Source organism: Panthera pardus, unplaced genomic scaffold, assembly GCF_024362965.1.
Source record: "Panthera pardus isolate Hobbes unplaced genomic scaffold, ASM2436296v1 HiC_scaffold_1, whole genome shotgun sequence".
Lineage (NCBI taxonomy): Eukaryota > Metazoa > Chordata > Mammalia > Carnivora > Felidae > Panthera > Panthera pardus.
Window position 1 is genome coordinate 89505633 of NW_026526654.1, and position 14103 is coordinate 89519735.

At 44.2% G+C, this 14103-nt stretch overlaps 1 protein-coding gene across 2 annotated transcripts in view; it reads left to right on the forward strand.

Moving 5' to 3' along the window:
* The first annotated feature begins 2461 nt into the window (after positions 1-2461).
* The window catches only part of CRYL1 (crystallin lambda 1), a 131548-nt gene continuing 119906 nt past the window's right edge, over positions 2462-14103 (forward strand). For both annotated transcript variants that reach the window (XM_019448023.2, XM_019448024.2), the window contains exon 1: positions 2462-2601. In XM_019448023.2, coding sequence (XP_019303568.2) covers positions 2561-2601 — 41 coding nt within the window. In that variant the 5' untranslated portion in view covers positions 2462-2560. The remainder of the gene's footprint in view (positions 2602-14103) is intronic.

The window sequence follows — 14103 nt, forward strand, 5'->3', positions numbered from 1 at the left end:
CTCAAGGTCACAACGTTCTCTCCTATGTTTCCTCTTAGCTGTTTTGTAGTTTTAGGTTTTGCATGTAGGGCTGTGATGTATTTGGAGTTAGTTGTTGTGTATATGGCGAGCGGCTATTATTGTCACTACCTTATCCACTTGTTCCAGCTCCATGTGTCGAAAAGACTATCCTTTGCCATCCAATTGCCTTTGTACCTTATTGAAAGTCAGCAGACTGTGTACATTTATGGACTCTGGGATCACAAACCAAGACTCCCTCTTGTCTAATGTCTTAGAACATTCTCCCTGGATTTTGGCAGCAGTGGTGTGTGTGTGGGTTTCCTTCTGTTTATTGAAGGCAGGAGCTTAAGTCTGGTTTCTGTTCCTCCGTCTCAGCCAGAAGTAGAAGCCCTCTGTACCATAATCTTTAAAACTGTCTCTTTGATAGTCATCATGTTTTTAATATCTATTTTAACATTATTTTAAGAATATAATATTTCCATATTTTTAAATTCTATTTCTATGCTGAAATAAATAATTTTGTCTTTGTGTCTACTGGTATTTTTTTTATTAAAAATATTTTTTTTTCACGTTTATTTATTTTTGAGAGAGAGAGGCAGAGAGAGAGACACAGAATGCAAAGCAGGCTCCAGGTTCCACGCCGTCAGCACAGAGGCTGACTCGGGGCTCAACACCACGAACCGTGAGACTATGACCTGAGCCGAAACCAGGAGTCGTACTCTTAATCAACCGAGCCACCCAGGCACCCCTTCACTTGTATTTCTGTGTAACATACATCTAGACTGGAATTTGCTAAGCCAAAGTACATACCTTTTAAATTCTGGCGCGTCTAGAACCGGGAGGGGTCTGAGATTGTCACTGTATTGCAAACTAACAAGTCAGCTTGCCGCACTTTGGTGGGAGCTGCCCAAGACACAAGACTCACGGATGAGACATACAAGACCTTACTACCCACCGCAAAAGCAGTAGCCAGAGCGTCAGCATGGTAGCACCCGTGCTCGGAGCCCCATTTCCAACAGGGTCACGGGGAGGGCCAGATGACCCCAGCATCTGCAAAGGGCCGAGGGACCAGCACTTTTTCAGCACAGGGCACAGCACACAAGCCAGTCCCCTTCCAGCCCAGAGATGAGCAGTTACGGGGTACTCACTCCGCGGGAGCCTTGGCCTACTAGCTGCCTGTGTGCGCAGCTGCAGAAAGCACTCAGCATCAGGAGATGGAGACGTCTTACAGTCTATTCTGGTCAGTAAGGAAGTGCAGCAATGCTCAGGGCTCATGGCTGGCTGCTCTCCCGGCAGCATTTCTATCCAGAAAGGCTGTGTCCGTATAAGCCCGCCCTCGGTTGTGTATGTCGGAAACACGTCACTGCCAACATGGGTATCTTATCAATCTTTGTAATTTTAGACAATGGATCCGTAAAAGGTGAGTTATGTTTCTTGTGTTAACTTTTCATTTACCGTCCCTTGAGTTGCGCACCTGTTTCAAATGTCCATTGACGGTTTGTGAAATTATTCTTTAAAGCCTACTTCTCCCTGTGACATTCCTCCTTCCGCGCTCTGAGTGGGGAAAACAAAGGAGGAGCTCCGTTGCTCGTCCGCGTTGTACACGTTTTCCGCTTTCTAATCATCTTGAACTGGATGGCTGGTATTCCCCTTCAGCCTGCGCTGTGTGGACACGAACTGTCTGGCCACGTATGATGATCCACCCTCTTGGTCTGCTCGTCCCTGGGATCCGAAAAGAGCCGGGTGTCAGGCACTGGGACATTTCCTTCCTGTCACACACAAACAGACTCTGCCTCTTGAAGGAGGAAATACAGTTCAACCCGGCCCCACTCCTGACAGTCCCCTTAGCACAGTGCAGTGGAATTAAACACGGCTTCCAGGTTCACAGATTATTAATACATTTGGAGCTTTCCTCTTCCGCTTTCCCGAGGCTCCTGGGTCTCAATTCTCATCTGTGGAGAAAGGCAGCGAGGATCTTTCTAGAAACGAATCATGAGCGTGAACTCAGCAATAACCACTCTCATCATAAACGCCTGAGCTGGTATGTATTGAAGAGGTGCTGATATTTTCAGACAAGAAATTCTAGCAGTTTCTTTGGGGTCCTTTAGCGGTCAAGCCTTGCGCCAGCACGGAAGTGTCCCCTTCTACGTACACTGATTTTAGGGTGCGCATTTGGAAACTAAAGTATGGGAAAATGAATTACTGCAGTCCGCAGGGTCGGGTCTTCGCGCTTTCCCTCCGGCGTTGCCCTCCGGCCGGTCCTCCTGCGGACCTGCCCCGCCCGCGCCCCTTAGCACGGGGTCGGCGCCTGGGTGTCCGGGTGGAGGTTCCGCCTGCCACGCGCACCCAATGGAGGCCGCGGCGGCGGGCCCGCCTCCCGGCCCTCCCGCAGCCTATCGGGACCCGCGCGCCCGCCCCCGACTCGAGCGCCCAGCCAATGGGCGCGGGTCACGCCCCGCCCGGCGCGGGGATCTGGCGCCGCGCGCGGCGTCCGGGAGCCCCGTAGCCCACTGCTCTTCGCACTTGCGGTGCGGCTCCCGGGCCACCCGGGCGTCGGGCCATGGCGTCCCCAGCGGCAGGCGTGGTGGTGATCGTTGGCAGGTAAACGGCCCCGACCCGCCGCCCACTTGCCACGGCGCCGGGGGAGACCCGGACCCCGCGGTGCGCCCGAGCATGGGGCCCGTCCGTCGTCGCCGCGGCTTGGGCGCCCAGGTCGCCGTCACCTTCCAGAGCTGGAAGCGGCGTGGTGGAACGCCGGCCTCCAGCCCTCGAGGGCGCAGTGCGTCCTTGCAGCCCTCCACGCAAGCGGCCGGGCGGGGAGAGTCGCCCGGTAGCGGCGTGGCTTTGCAGGTTGAAGCGCCCTGTAGAGTGCTATTTTGTTTCACTTCGGGCTGATGTGCAAGCAAGGTTCGGGAAGCTGACGGCGCAGGCTGCGGTGGAAATGCGGTTTGTGGGATTAGTTGGATGATGCCAGGCCTCCCGGCTAATACAAATAGACGTGCTGGGCGTTAGATATGGACGAAATGGAAGTCTGGGAAAGATTCTGCAGGACTGTATTCTTAACTTCCCATTTTACGGATGAGAAAATGGACATTAAGCAGTTTGCCCCTGGTCGCAGTTAAGTGACAGACATGGGACTGCCCCAGCAAAGAGGTCCATTAGCACACCTGTGGACAGGGCTGCCTGCAGGGCGTAGGAATGTGCATGTTTTTGTCCCCAGGGGTGTCTCTGGGCGGCAGCAGGTGTTTGGTGAATACACGGGGCAATTCATTCCTGATTGCTGATTCGTGGGGGAAAGCGCCGAGGAACCCTGGAGGCCAAAGACTTTTCTAGGGTGTGTCAGTTTAACAGCCTAAATTCTATGCAAATTTTTGTTTGTGCCCCAGCCGCTCTTTTAAACTCCTGCTATTTTCATTAAAAAAAAAAAAAAAAAAAAAAAGCATTTTTGTGTACCTTTGCTTTGATAGGGTATCATAGCAATCTGTAGGCCTGGTAATACTTGCTGTTTATAACTAGAAGCACCTTTTTAGGGGTGACTTTGTGTCTGTTTTTGCCGCCGAGGTGTTGGCATACCTGACCCTCCCCTCAGCGACAATTGCAGTGTCAGGGTTTTTCCCTTTAGAACCAATTGGAAGAAGGAATCAGGATGCTTTTTGCCAGCTTCCTTTTGCTCACAGCTGTGGAATTCACTGAGCCTTTGGCCTTTACAGGCACGCGAATGTGTGGCTGCCCCGTGAGGGAATATAAAAATATATTTTCAACGTGTCCCCTGTACTGGATACAGTGACCATGCTTGCTTTGCGTTTCAGTTGTCCAGGGTCAAGGGCTAGAGTTTTGTGTCTCTCACAGCATGCTTTGGAGTGGGGTTCTGCTGGCGCCTAATAAATGCTAAGTGAAGCTTGGAATTGATGGCGCTCCGACCTGGCTCTGGTTCTTGGGTGAGGGAGCACAGTCTCTCAAGAAGGAGCAGGGATTGGCGAGTCCCGTTTATTTCTGCTTTCCTTGAGGGAGTTTGACAAGGAATTAAATAGAGTTGGCAAACTTTAATGACCACAGGAATTAGCACAGGGTAGGAAGCCCTTCCTGTCTGTCCCTACACCATCAGCACCTCAAAACACACCCATCTCTGCTTCTAGAGTAGTGCTGTTCCCCTCCCCTGCATTCCTCTCTGTTCCCTCCCTCTCTCCCCTCCTCACCGCTCCTCTCCCTTCCTCCCCCTTCCTCGCCCCCTCCTCTTTTCCTCTCTTTCCCAGCCCCCTGGGTGATTCCGAGGAACATCCATTTATTTACCAAATGGGGCTGGGAATGTAAGTGAATTCGCTAAAACCTGGTTGAGTTTCATTCTTGGATTTCGACAGACAAAAGTGTCCGTATTTCAATTTCAGGGACATGTTGGACCATTGTTTTTCCATCTTTTCCTAGTAAGTACCAGACTCGTTGAAAGTCGCTGCTAGAAATATAGTCCCTATTTAATTCTTTTCCATTCATTTTTTTTTTTTTCCTAAAGGCCACTCATCCTCATGGCTTTTTCCTGCAAGCATCCTGGGCGGGTCCCTTCAGAATGGTGGGCTTGACCCAACCGGAGTGTGCTTTTGAAGAATTAAGAAAGAGAAAAAAAAAAAAAAAAAACCTCTTGTATCTAGGGCTGTGGGAACGTACAGAAGGGAAATATGGTAATGGCAGCTTTAAAAAATGGGGTAAAAGTGGGAGTCCTGAACACATTTGACTGGTGTTCTCCACCAGTATGTTAGCCCTAGAAGCCTGCAGAGGAACTTACCTCTACGTAATACGGTGTTTCTAAATAACTGAAATGTGAATTCTGTATCCGTATACATACTGCATTGTGTTTACCCACATGTTAGGCCCTGAGCTTGTTCAAATAGGAACCAATATGGGGGAGAAGGCCAACATCGTCATGTCCCTGGTGCCTCCTGTGCCTCTTTACTGAGCACAGTTCTTCAGGACTGAGTGCAGGGGCCCATCTGCTTCAGGAAAAGTTCTGCTTCCCCTTTGGGTGGAAACTGTATCATCGCCAGCTGTATATCCATCATGCCTGGTCCTAGTAGACAGATGTTTGAGCTTTTATAACAGAGATTGCATTTTTTTTTTTTTTTTTTTTTTTTTTTACTGAAAAAAAGCCTGAAGGGCTTGCTAGGATGCTAAGATGTTGGTTTTTTTTTTCCTGTTTTTTTTTTTTTTAATTGAAGTAAAATTGGTATATAACCTTATATGGAATTCAGGTGTACAACATTATAATTTGATATTTGTATACACTACAGAGTGATCACCACCACGAATCTAGTTATCATTCATCACCATACAATTGAACCCCTTCCCCAATTTTTCCCGTTGGAACCCCTTCCCCTCTGGTAACCACCAGTCTGTTTTCTGTATCTATGAGTTTGGATCGTTGAGTTTAGTTTGTTTTTCAGATTCTACATAACAGTGCAATCATACGGTGTTTGTCTTTGTCTGACTTCTTTCACTTACTATAATACCTTCAAGATCCATCCATGTTGTCACAAATGACAAGATATTCCTTTTTTTTTTTTAAATGTTTATTTATTTTTGAGAGGGAGACAGAGTGCGAGCGGGGGAGAGGCAGAGGGAGAGGGAGACACAGAATCTGAGTCAGGCTCCAGGCTTTGAGCTGTCAGCACAGAGCCTGATGTGGGGCTCGAACCCACAAACCACGAGATCATGACCTGAGCCAAAGTTGGATGCTTAACTGACTGAGCCACCCAGACACCCCATAAGATATTCCTTTTTAAAGCTGAGTAGTATTCCATTGTGTGTGTGTGTGTGTGTGTGTGTGTGTGTGTGTGTGTTTATACACCATGTCTATCCATTCATTCATAGGTGAACACTTAGGTTGTTTTCATATCTTGGCTGTTGTAAGTAGTGCTTCAATGAACGTAGGGGTGCATATATCCTTTCAAATTAGTGTTTTTGTATTCTCTGGTAAATAACCAAAAATGAAACTGCTGGATTGTATGGTATTTCTATTTTTAATTTTTTGAGTAGTCTCGATACAGTTTTCCATAATGGCTGTACCAGTTTACAGTCTCATTAGCAGTGCACACAGGTTCCCTTCACACCCTCGCCAACACTTGATGTTTCCTGAGTTTTTGAGTTTAGCCATTCTGACAGGTTTGAGGTGTTACCTCACTGTGGTTTTAATTTGCATTTCCCTGATTGTGATATTGAACTTCTTCTCACATGTCTGTTGGCCATTTGTATGTTTTCTTTGGGAAAAAATATATTTAGATCCTCTGGGTTGTTTTTTGTTATTGAGTTGTAGTTCCTTATATGTTTTGGATATTAACCCCTTATTGGATATGTCATTTGCAAAGGTCTTCTCGCATTTACCTTTTCATTTTCTTGATGGTTTCCTTTGCTATGCAGATGCTTTTTAGTTTTCTGTGGTCCTATTTATTTAAAAAAATTTTTTTTAATGTTTTTATTTATTTTTGAAGGAGAGAGAGAGAGAGACAGAGCATGAGCAGGGGAGGAGCAGAGAGAGGGAGACACAGAATCCGAAACAGGCTCCAGGCTCTAAGCTGTCAGCACAGAGCCGGATGTGGGGCTCGAACCCACGAACTGTGAGATCTTGACCTGAGCTGAAGTCAGACATTTAACTGACTGAGCCACCCAGGCGCCCCCCCCCCCTTACTCTTTTCAATCTCTTCTTTTTTTTTTTTTTTAATGTTTATTTTTGAGAGAGCAGGACAGAGCGCGAGCAGGGGAGGGGCAGAGAGAGAGGGAGACACAGAATCTGAACCAGGCTCCAGGCTCCAGGCTCCGAGGCATCAGCCCAGAGCCGGACTCAGAGCTCAGTGTGGGGCTCTCTAAGGGGCTCAACTCACCAAGGGTGGGATCATGACCTGAGCTGAAGTCAGACACTTAACTGACTGAGCCACGCAGGCACCCCTCCATTTGTTTATTTTTGCTTTTGTTTCCCTTGCCTTTGGTGCCAGATCAAAAAAATATTGCTAAGACATGTGTCAGGGAGCTTACCACCTATGTTTTCTTCTAGGAGTTTTATAGTTTCAGGTCTTAAGTTCAACTCTTTAATTCATTTTGACTTTTGAGATATTTTTTGGGCATGTATAAGATAGTGGTCCATTTTCATTCTTTTGCATGACTGTCCATTTTTCCCAGTACTATCTGTTGAAGAGGCTATCCTTTCCCAATTGTATATTCTTGTTTCCTTTGTCAAAATTAACTGACCAGATATGTGTAGGCTTATTTATGGACTCTATTCTGTTCTGCTGATCTGTTTGTCCGTTTTTACACTAATACCGTAGCGTTTCAATTACTATACTTTTGTAGTATATAGGTTGAAACCAGGGCATGATACCTTCAGCTTTGTTCTTCTTTCTCAAGATCCTTTGAGCTTTTTTTGACTTATTTTGAATTATTTGTTATAGTTCTGTGATAAATGCCATTAGGATTTCGATAGGATTGCATTTGGGTAGTATGGACATTTATTTATTTATTTATTTATTTATTTATTTATGTATTTATTTATTTGTGTTTATTTTTGAGAGAGACAGAGCATGAGTGGGGTAGGGGCAGAGAGAGAGAGGGAGACATAGAATCTGAAGCAGGCTCTAGGCTTTGAGCTGTCAGCACAGAGCCCGACGTGGGGCTCGAACCAATAAGCTGTGAGATCATGACCTGAGTGAAGTCAGATGCTTAACTGACTGAGCCGCCCAGGCGCCCCAGTATGGATATTTTAACAATGTTAATTCTTTCAATCCATGAGCATGGAATATGTTTACATTCATTTATACCTTTAATTTCTTTCATCAGTGTGTTAAAGTTTTATGTCTTAAAGTGTACAAGTCTTTTACCCCCCTTGGTTAAATTTATTCCTGTACACTTTGAAGTCTCTTTTGTCTGATACAAGTATAGCTATGCAGCTTTGGTTTCCATTTGCATAGAATATCTTTTCTTTTTCATCCCTTCACTTTCAGTCTGTGTGTGTCCTCATATCTGAAGTGAGTCTGTTGTAGACAACATATAGACCTTATTTTTTATCTGTTCAGCCACTCTTTCGATTGGAGAATTTAGTCCATTTACATTTAAAGTAATTATTGATAGGTATGAGCTTATGGCCATTTGTCAGTTGTTTTATGGCTGTTTTTGTACTTCCTTTCTGTTCTTTTCTTCTTCTCTTACTCTCTTCCCTTGTAGTTGAGTGATTTTCCTTAGTGTTTTGTTTAGATTCCTTTCTCATTGTCTTTGTGTGTCTGGTGTAGATTTTTGCCTGTGGTTACTTTGAGGTTCATGTAACAACTCTCTATATAACAGTATACTTTAAGTTTATAGAGTCTTATATTTGAATTCATTCTAGAAACTGTACGTTTTTACCCCCTCACACGTTCTGTTTTTGATGTCATATTTTACATCTTTTTATTTTATTGATTTCTTAATAATTATTAAAAGTTAATTGTACCACTTTTGTGTTTTACTCTTCATATTAGTTTTATAAGCAGTTAATCTACTGTGTTTACAATATACTTGCATTTACCAGTGAGATCCTTACTTTCATATGTTTTCTTGTTACTTGTTAGACCCTTTTCTATTCAGCTTTAAGAAGTCCCTTGAACATTTCTTGTAAGGCTGGTTTAGTGGTGATGAACTTGGTTAGTTTTTGTTTATCTGGAAAATTCTTTTCTTTCTTTCTTTCTTTCTTTCTTTCTTTCTTTCTTTCTTTCTTTCTTTCTTCCAAGTTTATTTGAGGGGGAAGGGGCAGAGAGAGAGGGAGAGAGAGAATCAACTCAGGGCTTGATCTCACAAACTGTGAAATCATAACTTGAGCTGAAATCAAGAGTTGGATGCTTGACCAACTGAGCCATCCAGGCACCCCTCTCCTTCAATTCTGAATCATAACCTTGCCAGGTAGAGTATTCTTGGTTAGAATTTTGTTTTTTTCCTTTCAGTATTTTGAATATACCTTGCCACTCCCTTCTGGCCTGCAAACGTTGTGCTGAAAAATACGGTCATAATCTTATGGGGTTTCCTGTGTATCTAACAAGTTGTTTTCTTCTTGTGCTTTTAATAGTCTCTGTCTTTAATTTTTGACATCTTAATTATAATGTATCTTGGTGTGGTGTCTTTGGGTTCATCTTTTTTATAAATTTTTTTTAATGTTTATTTATTTTTGAGAGAGAGAGAGACAGACAGAGTGTGACCAAGGGAGGGGCAGAGAGAGAGGGAAGCACAGAATCTGAAGTAGGCTCCAGCTCTGAGCTGTCAGCACAGAGCCCAGTGTGGGGCTCTGAACTCACGAGTGGTGAGATTGTAACCTGAGCCAACTGAGCCCTGGGTGCCCCTGTCTTTGGGTTTATGTTTTTTGGAATATGTTTTGCTTCTTGGAGTTGGCTGTCTGTTTCCTTCCCCAGTCTAGGAAGTTTTCAGCCATTATTTCTTCAGATAAGTTTTCTACCCATTGATCTCTCTTTTCTCCTTTTGGGACTGTTATAATGTGGATATTATTCCACTTGATATTGTCCCATAGATCAACAGCTATCTTTGCTTTTTGAAATTTTTTCTTTTTGTTGCCCTGAACGGGAGAGTTCCACTGCCTTGTCTTCCAGGTTGCTGATCATTTCTTCTGCTTCATCTAGTCTGCTGTTGAACCCCTGAAGGGTATTTTTCAGTTTATCTATTATGTTCTTCAATTCTGTGACTTCTCTTTGGAACTTTTTTATGTTTTCTGCCTCTTTGTTGAAGTTTTCACTATGTTCATCCATTCTCCTGAGTTCAGTGTACATCTTTATGACCACTACTTTGAACTCATTATCAGGTAGATTAGTTATCTTTATTTCATTAAGGTCTTTTCTGAGGTGGTGTCACATGCTTTCATTTGGAACGTATTTTTCTGTCTTCTTATATTGCTTGGTTTTGTGTATTTGTTTCTTTGTATTCTGTGAAACAGCTACTTCTCCTAGTCTTGAAAAGTTGGCCTTGTGTTGGAGATGAACCTTATAGTTCAGCCTTGCTCTAGCTTGTTGTTTATCGGAACTTTGTGAAAGCACCCTGCTTTGTTCTCCATAGGTTGCAGTTGTTGAGAGTATGCCAAGACCTGTCAGTGTTTCAAAAGGAGGGATCTCCGACAGTGCCTCGTTTTAGGCTGATTGTAAGCCAGATCCTCAAGCAACAGCTTCTAAGGTGCATAAAAATATATAGTCTTATATATATAATTGTAAACCCTGATGACTTCCAGACCAGGTGATCTGGAGGTGACCCCTGGGCAATAGTTGCAAAAATCGTGGCTTTAGACAGGTGTGTAAACTCCTTTCTGGGCAGTATCAGCAAACAGTGGCTGGGTCAAGGTAGAGCACTAATATGGTGTCTCCCTGCCCATGTTCCCAGGGGGCACTGCTTTGGCCTCTGATTATGTGGCAAGCCTAAAGCCTGCCTTTTAGACTGAAGCTTCAGAACACGAAAACAGGCCTTGTCACATGAAGACTGGGAGTGTGTTTCTGCCTTCTGTTGTGCAGTGCCCGGGGTTGATGGCCTGCCAGGGAGTGACCGATTGTTTCGGACCTGTGGGGCCCAGAAACAACAATCCCCTCTGGCCACCAGAGCCAGGCAGGCCTCCTGTGTGGGCTGTGGGTGCCTGTTGGCCGTGGCAGGGCAGGCCAAGCCAGTATTCTGTAGAGGTGGGGATGGGGCACTCCCACCTAAGATAGTAGGCTGGGGGGTGTATAAAACTGGTGCTTGCTAAAGCTGGCACCAACAAGGCAGAAGGAGAACACAAAAATGGCACCCACAAGTGCTTCCATCTCCCGAGAGAGTCCCAACAAGTTCCTGCCTCTCCTCAGATGCTTTAAGATTAACAAGTGAGGGACACCTCGGGGCTCAGTTGGTTGAGTGTCCAACTCTTGATTTTGGCTCAGGTCATGATCTTGTGGTTCATGGGATTGAGCCCTGCCTAGGGCTCTGTGCTGGTAGTGTGGAGCCTGCTTGGTATTCTGTCTCTCTTCTCTCTCTCTGCCCTTCTCTCCTGCTCACACTCCCCATCTCTCCCAAAATGAATAAAGAAGCTCAAAAAAGAAAAGATTAACAAGTGAGTCTCCTTTGCATATGCTAGGTGCCTTTCAAATTGTTGCTTTTGCGCTAGGCCCCAGGGTCTGTGGGCCCTTTAAGAGTGGATTATTTAAAAAAATTTTTTTTTAATGTTTATTTATTTTTGAGAGACAGAGAGAGACACAGCATAAGTGGGGTAGGGGCAGAGAGAGAGAAGGAGACACAGAATCCGAAGCAGGCTCCAGGCTCTGAGCTGTCAGCACAGAGCCCAACACAGGGCTCAAACTCACAAGCCGTGAGATCATGACCTGAGCCGAAGTCAGATGCTTAACCGACTGAGCCACCCAGGCACTCCAAGAGTGGATTTTAAAAAAATTATTTATTTTTTAAATTTACATCCAAGTTAGTTAGCATATAGTGCAACAATGATTTCAGGAGCAAATTCCTTAATGCCCCTTACCCATTTAGCCCATCTCCCCTCCCACAAGCCCTCCAGCAATCCTCTGTTTGTTCTCTATATTTAAGAGTCTCTTATGTTTTGTCCCCTTCCTGTTTTTATAATATTTTGCTTCCTTCCCTTACGTTCATCTGTTTTGTAGCTTAAATTCCTCACATGAGTGAAGTCATATGATACTTGTCTTTCTCTGACTGATTTCACTTAGCATAATATTCTCTGGTTCCATCCACATAGTTGAAAATGGCAAGATTTCATTCTTTTTGATTGTTCTGTTTGTTATGGAACCAGGCTGGAATGCCAGTGGAAAAACCAAGCGTCACTCGGAGATCTTGGTGGATTGGAGTTTTATTTAACACCGAATGCAAGTGGGGAGGGTAATCTATAGTCATCAGCTTCCATATCTGTGGGGGTTTTCACGCAGGCAGCAAACAAAGGAAGAAGAACCCGGAGGAGGGGTCTCTAAGCTAGAGACCAGAGTCTGTTTTTGCCCCATAGGCCATCTTTGGCGTACTGTGTTCACTTCTCCAACATGTTGATTGCTTCATTCTTTTAATACTCCATTGTCTATATACCACATCTCCTTTTTTTTTTAATATTAAATTTATTGTCAAATTGGTTTCCATACAACACCCAGTGCTCATCCCAGCAGATGCCCTCCTCAATACCCATCACCTCCCCTCCCTCCCACCCCCCATCAACCCTCAGTTTGTTCTCAGTTTCTAAGAGTCTCTTATGTTTTGGCTTCCTCCCTCTCTAACCTCTTTTTTTTTTTTCCTTCCCCTCCTCCATGGTCTTCTGTTAAGTTTCTCAGGATCCACATAAGAGTGAAAACATATGGTATCTGCCTTTCTCTGTATGACTACTTTCACTTAGGATAACACTCTCCAGTTCCATCCACGTTGCTACAGAAGGCCATATTTCATTCTTTCTCATTGCCACGTAGTATTCCATTGTGTATATAAACCACAATTTCTTTATCCATTCATCAGTTGATGGACATTTAGGTTCTTTCCATAATTTGGCTATTGTTGAAAGTGCTGCTATAAACATTAGGGTACAAGTGCCCCTATGCATCAGTACTCCTGTATCCCTTGGGTAAATTCCTAGCAGTTCTATTGCTAGGTCATAGGGTAGATCTATTTTTAATTTTTTGAGGAACCTCCACACTGTTTTCCAGAGCGGCTGCACCACTTTGCATTCCCACTAGCAGTGCAAGAGGGTTCCCGTTTCTCTACATCCTCGCCAGCATCTGTAGTCTCCTGATTTGTTCATTTTAGCCACTCTGACTGGCGTGAGGTGGTATCTCAGTGTGGTTTTGATTTCACATCTTCTTTATCCATTCATCCATCGATGGACATTTGGGCTCTTTCCATACTTTGGCTATTGTTGATAGTGCTGTTATAAACATGGGGGTGCCTGTGTCCCTTTGAAACAGCACACCTGTATCCCGTGGATAAATGCCTAGTAGTGCAATTGCTGGGTTGTAGGGTAGTTCTATTTTTAGTTTTTTGAGGAACGTCCATACTGTTTTCCAGAGTGGCTGCACCAGCTTCCATTCCCAAGTTTGATAAGTTCTTTATAGATTTTGGATACTAACCCTTTATCTGATATGTTGTTTGCAAATATCTTCTCCCGTTCCATCGGTTGCCTTTTAGTTTTGCTGATTGTTTCCTTCACTGTGGAGAAGCTTTTTATCTTGATGATGTCCCAATAGTTCATTTTTGGTTTTGTTTCCCTTGCCTCTGGAGATGTGTCAAGTAAGAAGTTGCTGTGGCCAGTGTCAGAGGTTTTTGCCTGCTTTCTCCTCGAGGATTCTGATGGCTTCCTGTCTTACATTTAGGTCTTTATCCATTTTGAGTTTATTTTTATGTATGGTGTAAGAAAGTGGTTCAAGTTCATTCTTCTGCATGTTGCTGTCCAGTTTTCACCATTTGCTGAGGAGACTGTCTTCATTCCATTGACTATTCTTTCCTGCTTTGTCAAAGTTTAGTTGGCCATATGCTTGTGGGTCCATTTCTGGGTTCTCTATTCTGTTCCATTGATCTGTGTGTCTGTTTTTGTGCCAGTACCATACTGTCTTGATGATTACAGCTTTGTAATACAGTTTGAAGTCTGGGATTGTGATGCTTCCAGCTTTGGTTTTCTTTTCCATGATTGCTTTGGCTATTCGGGGTCTTTTCTGGTTCCATACAAATTTTAGGACTGTTTGTTTAGTTCTATGAAGACTACTGGTGTTATTTTGGTAGGGATTGCAAGAGTGGATTTCTTGTTACCTATAGCCCTATGGTTCTCCTGGAATTAAGCCCTTTGATTGTCAAGATCAAACACTTTGGGGGCCTTGTTTCTCTGGTGTAGTTCTTTAGGGTTGGGGTGCCTAATGTGGGACACAAATCCCTTGGTCATTGGGAACAAAATCTGTATTATGATGAGACTATGGGTGTAACAGAATAAATGTCTACCTGCGGTAGTTTTTTTGAAGGACTAATTCGGAATTATGAGTTGAGAAGCTTTTAAGCATATCAGAATAGACAGAATGGTAGGGACCCATTGCATGGTCCTCAGGTGTCTAGGAGTTCAGAAAAAGTCAATAGGATGTCACAGGCTGT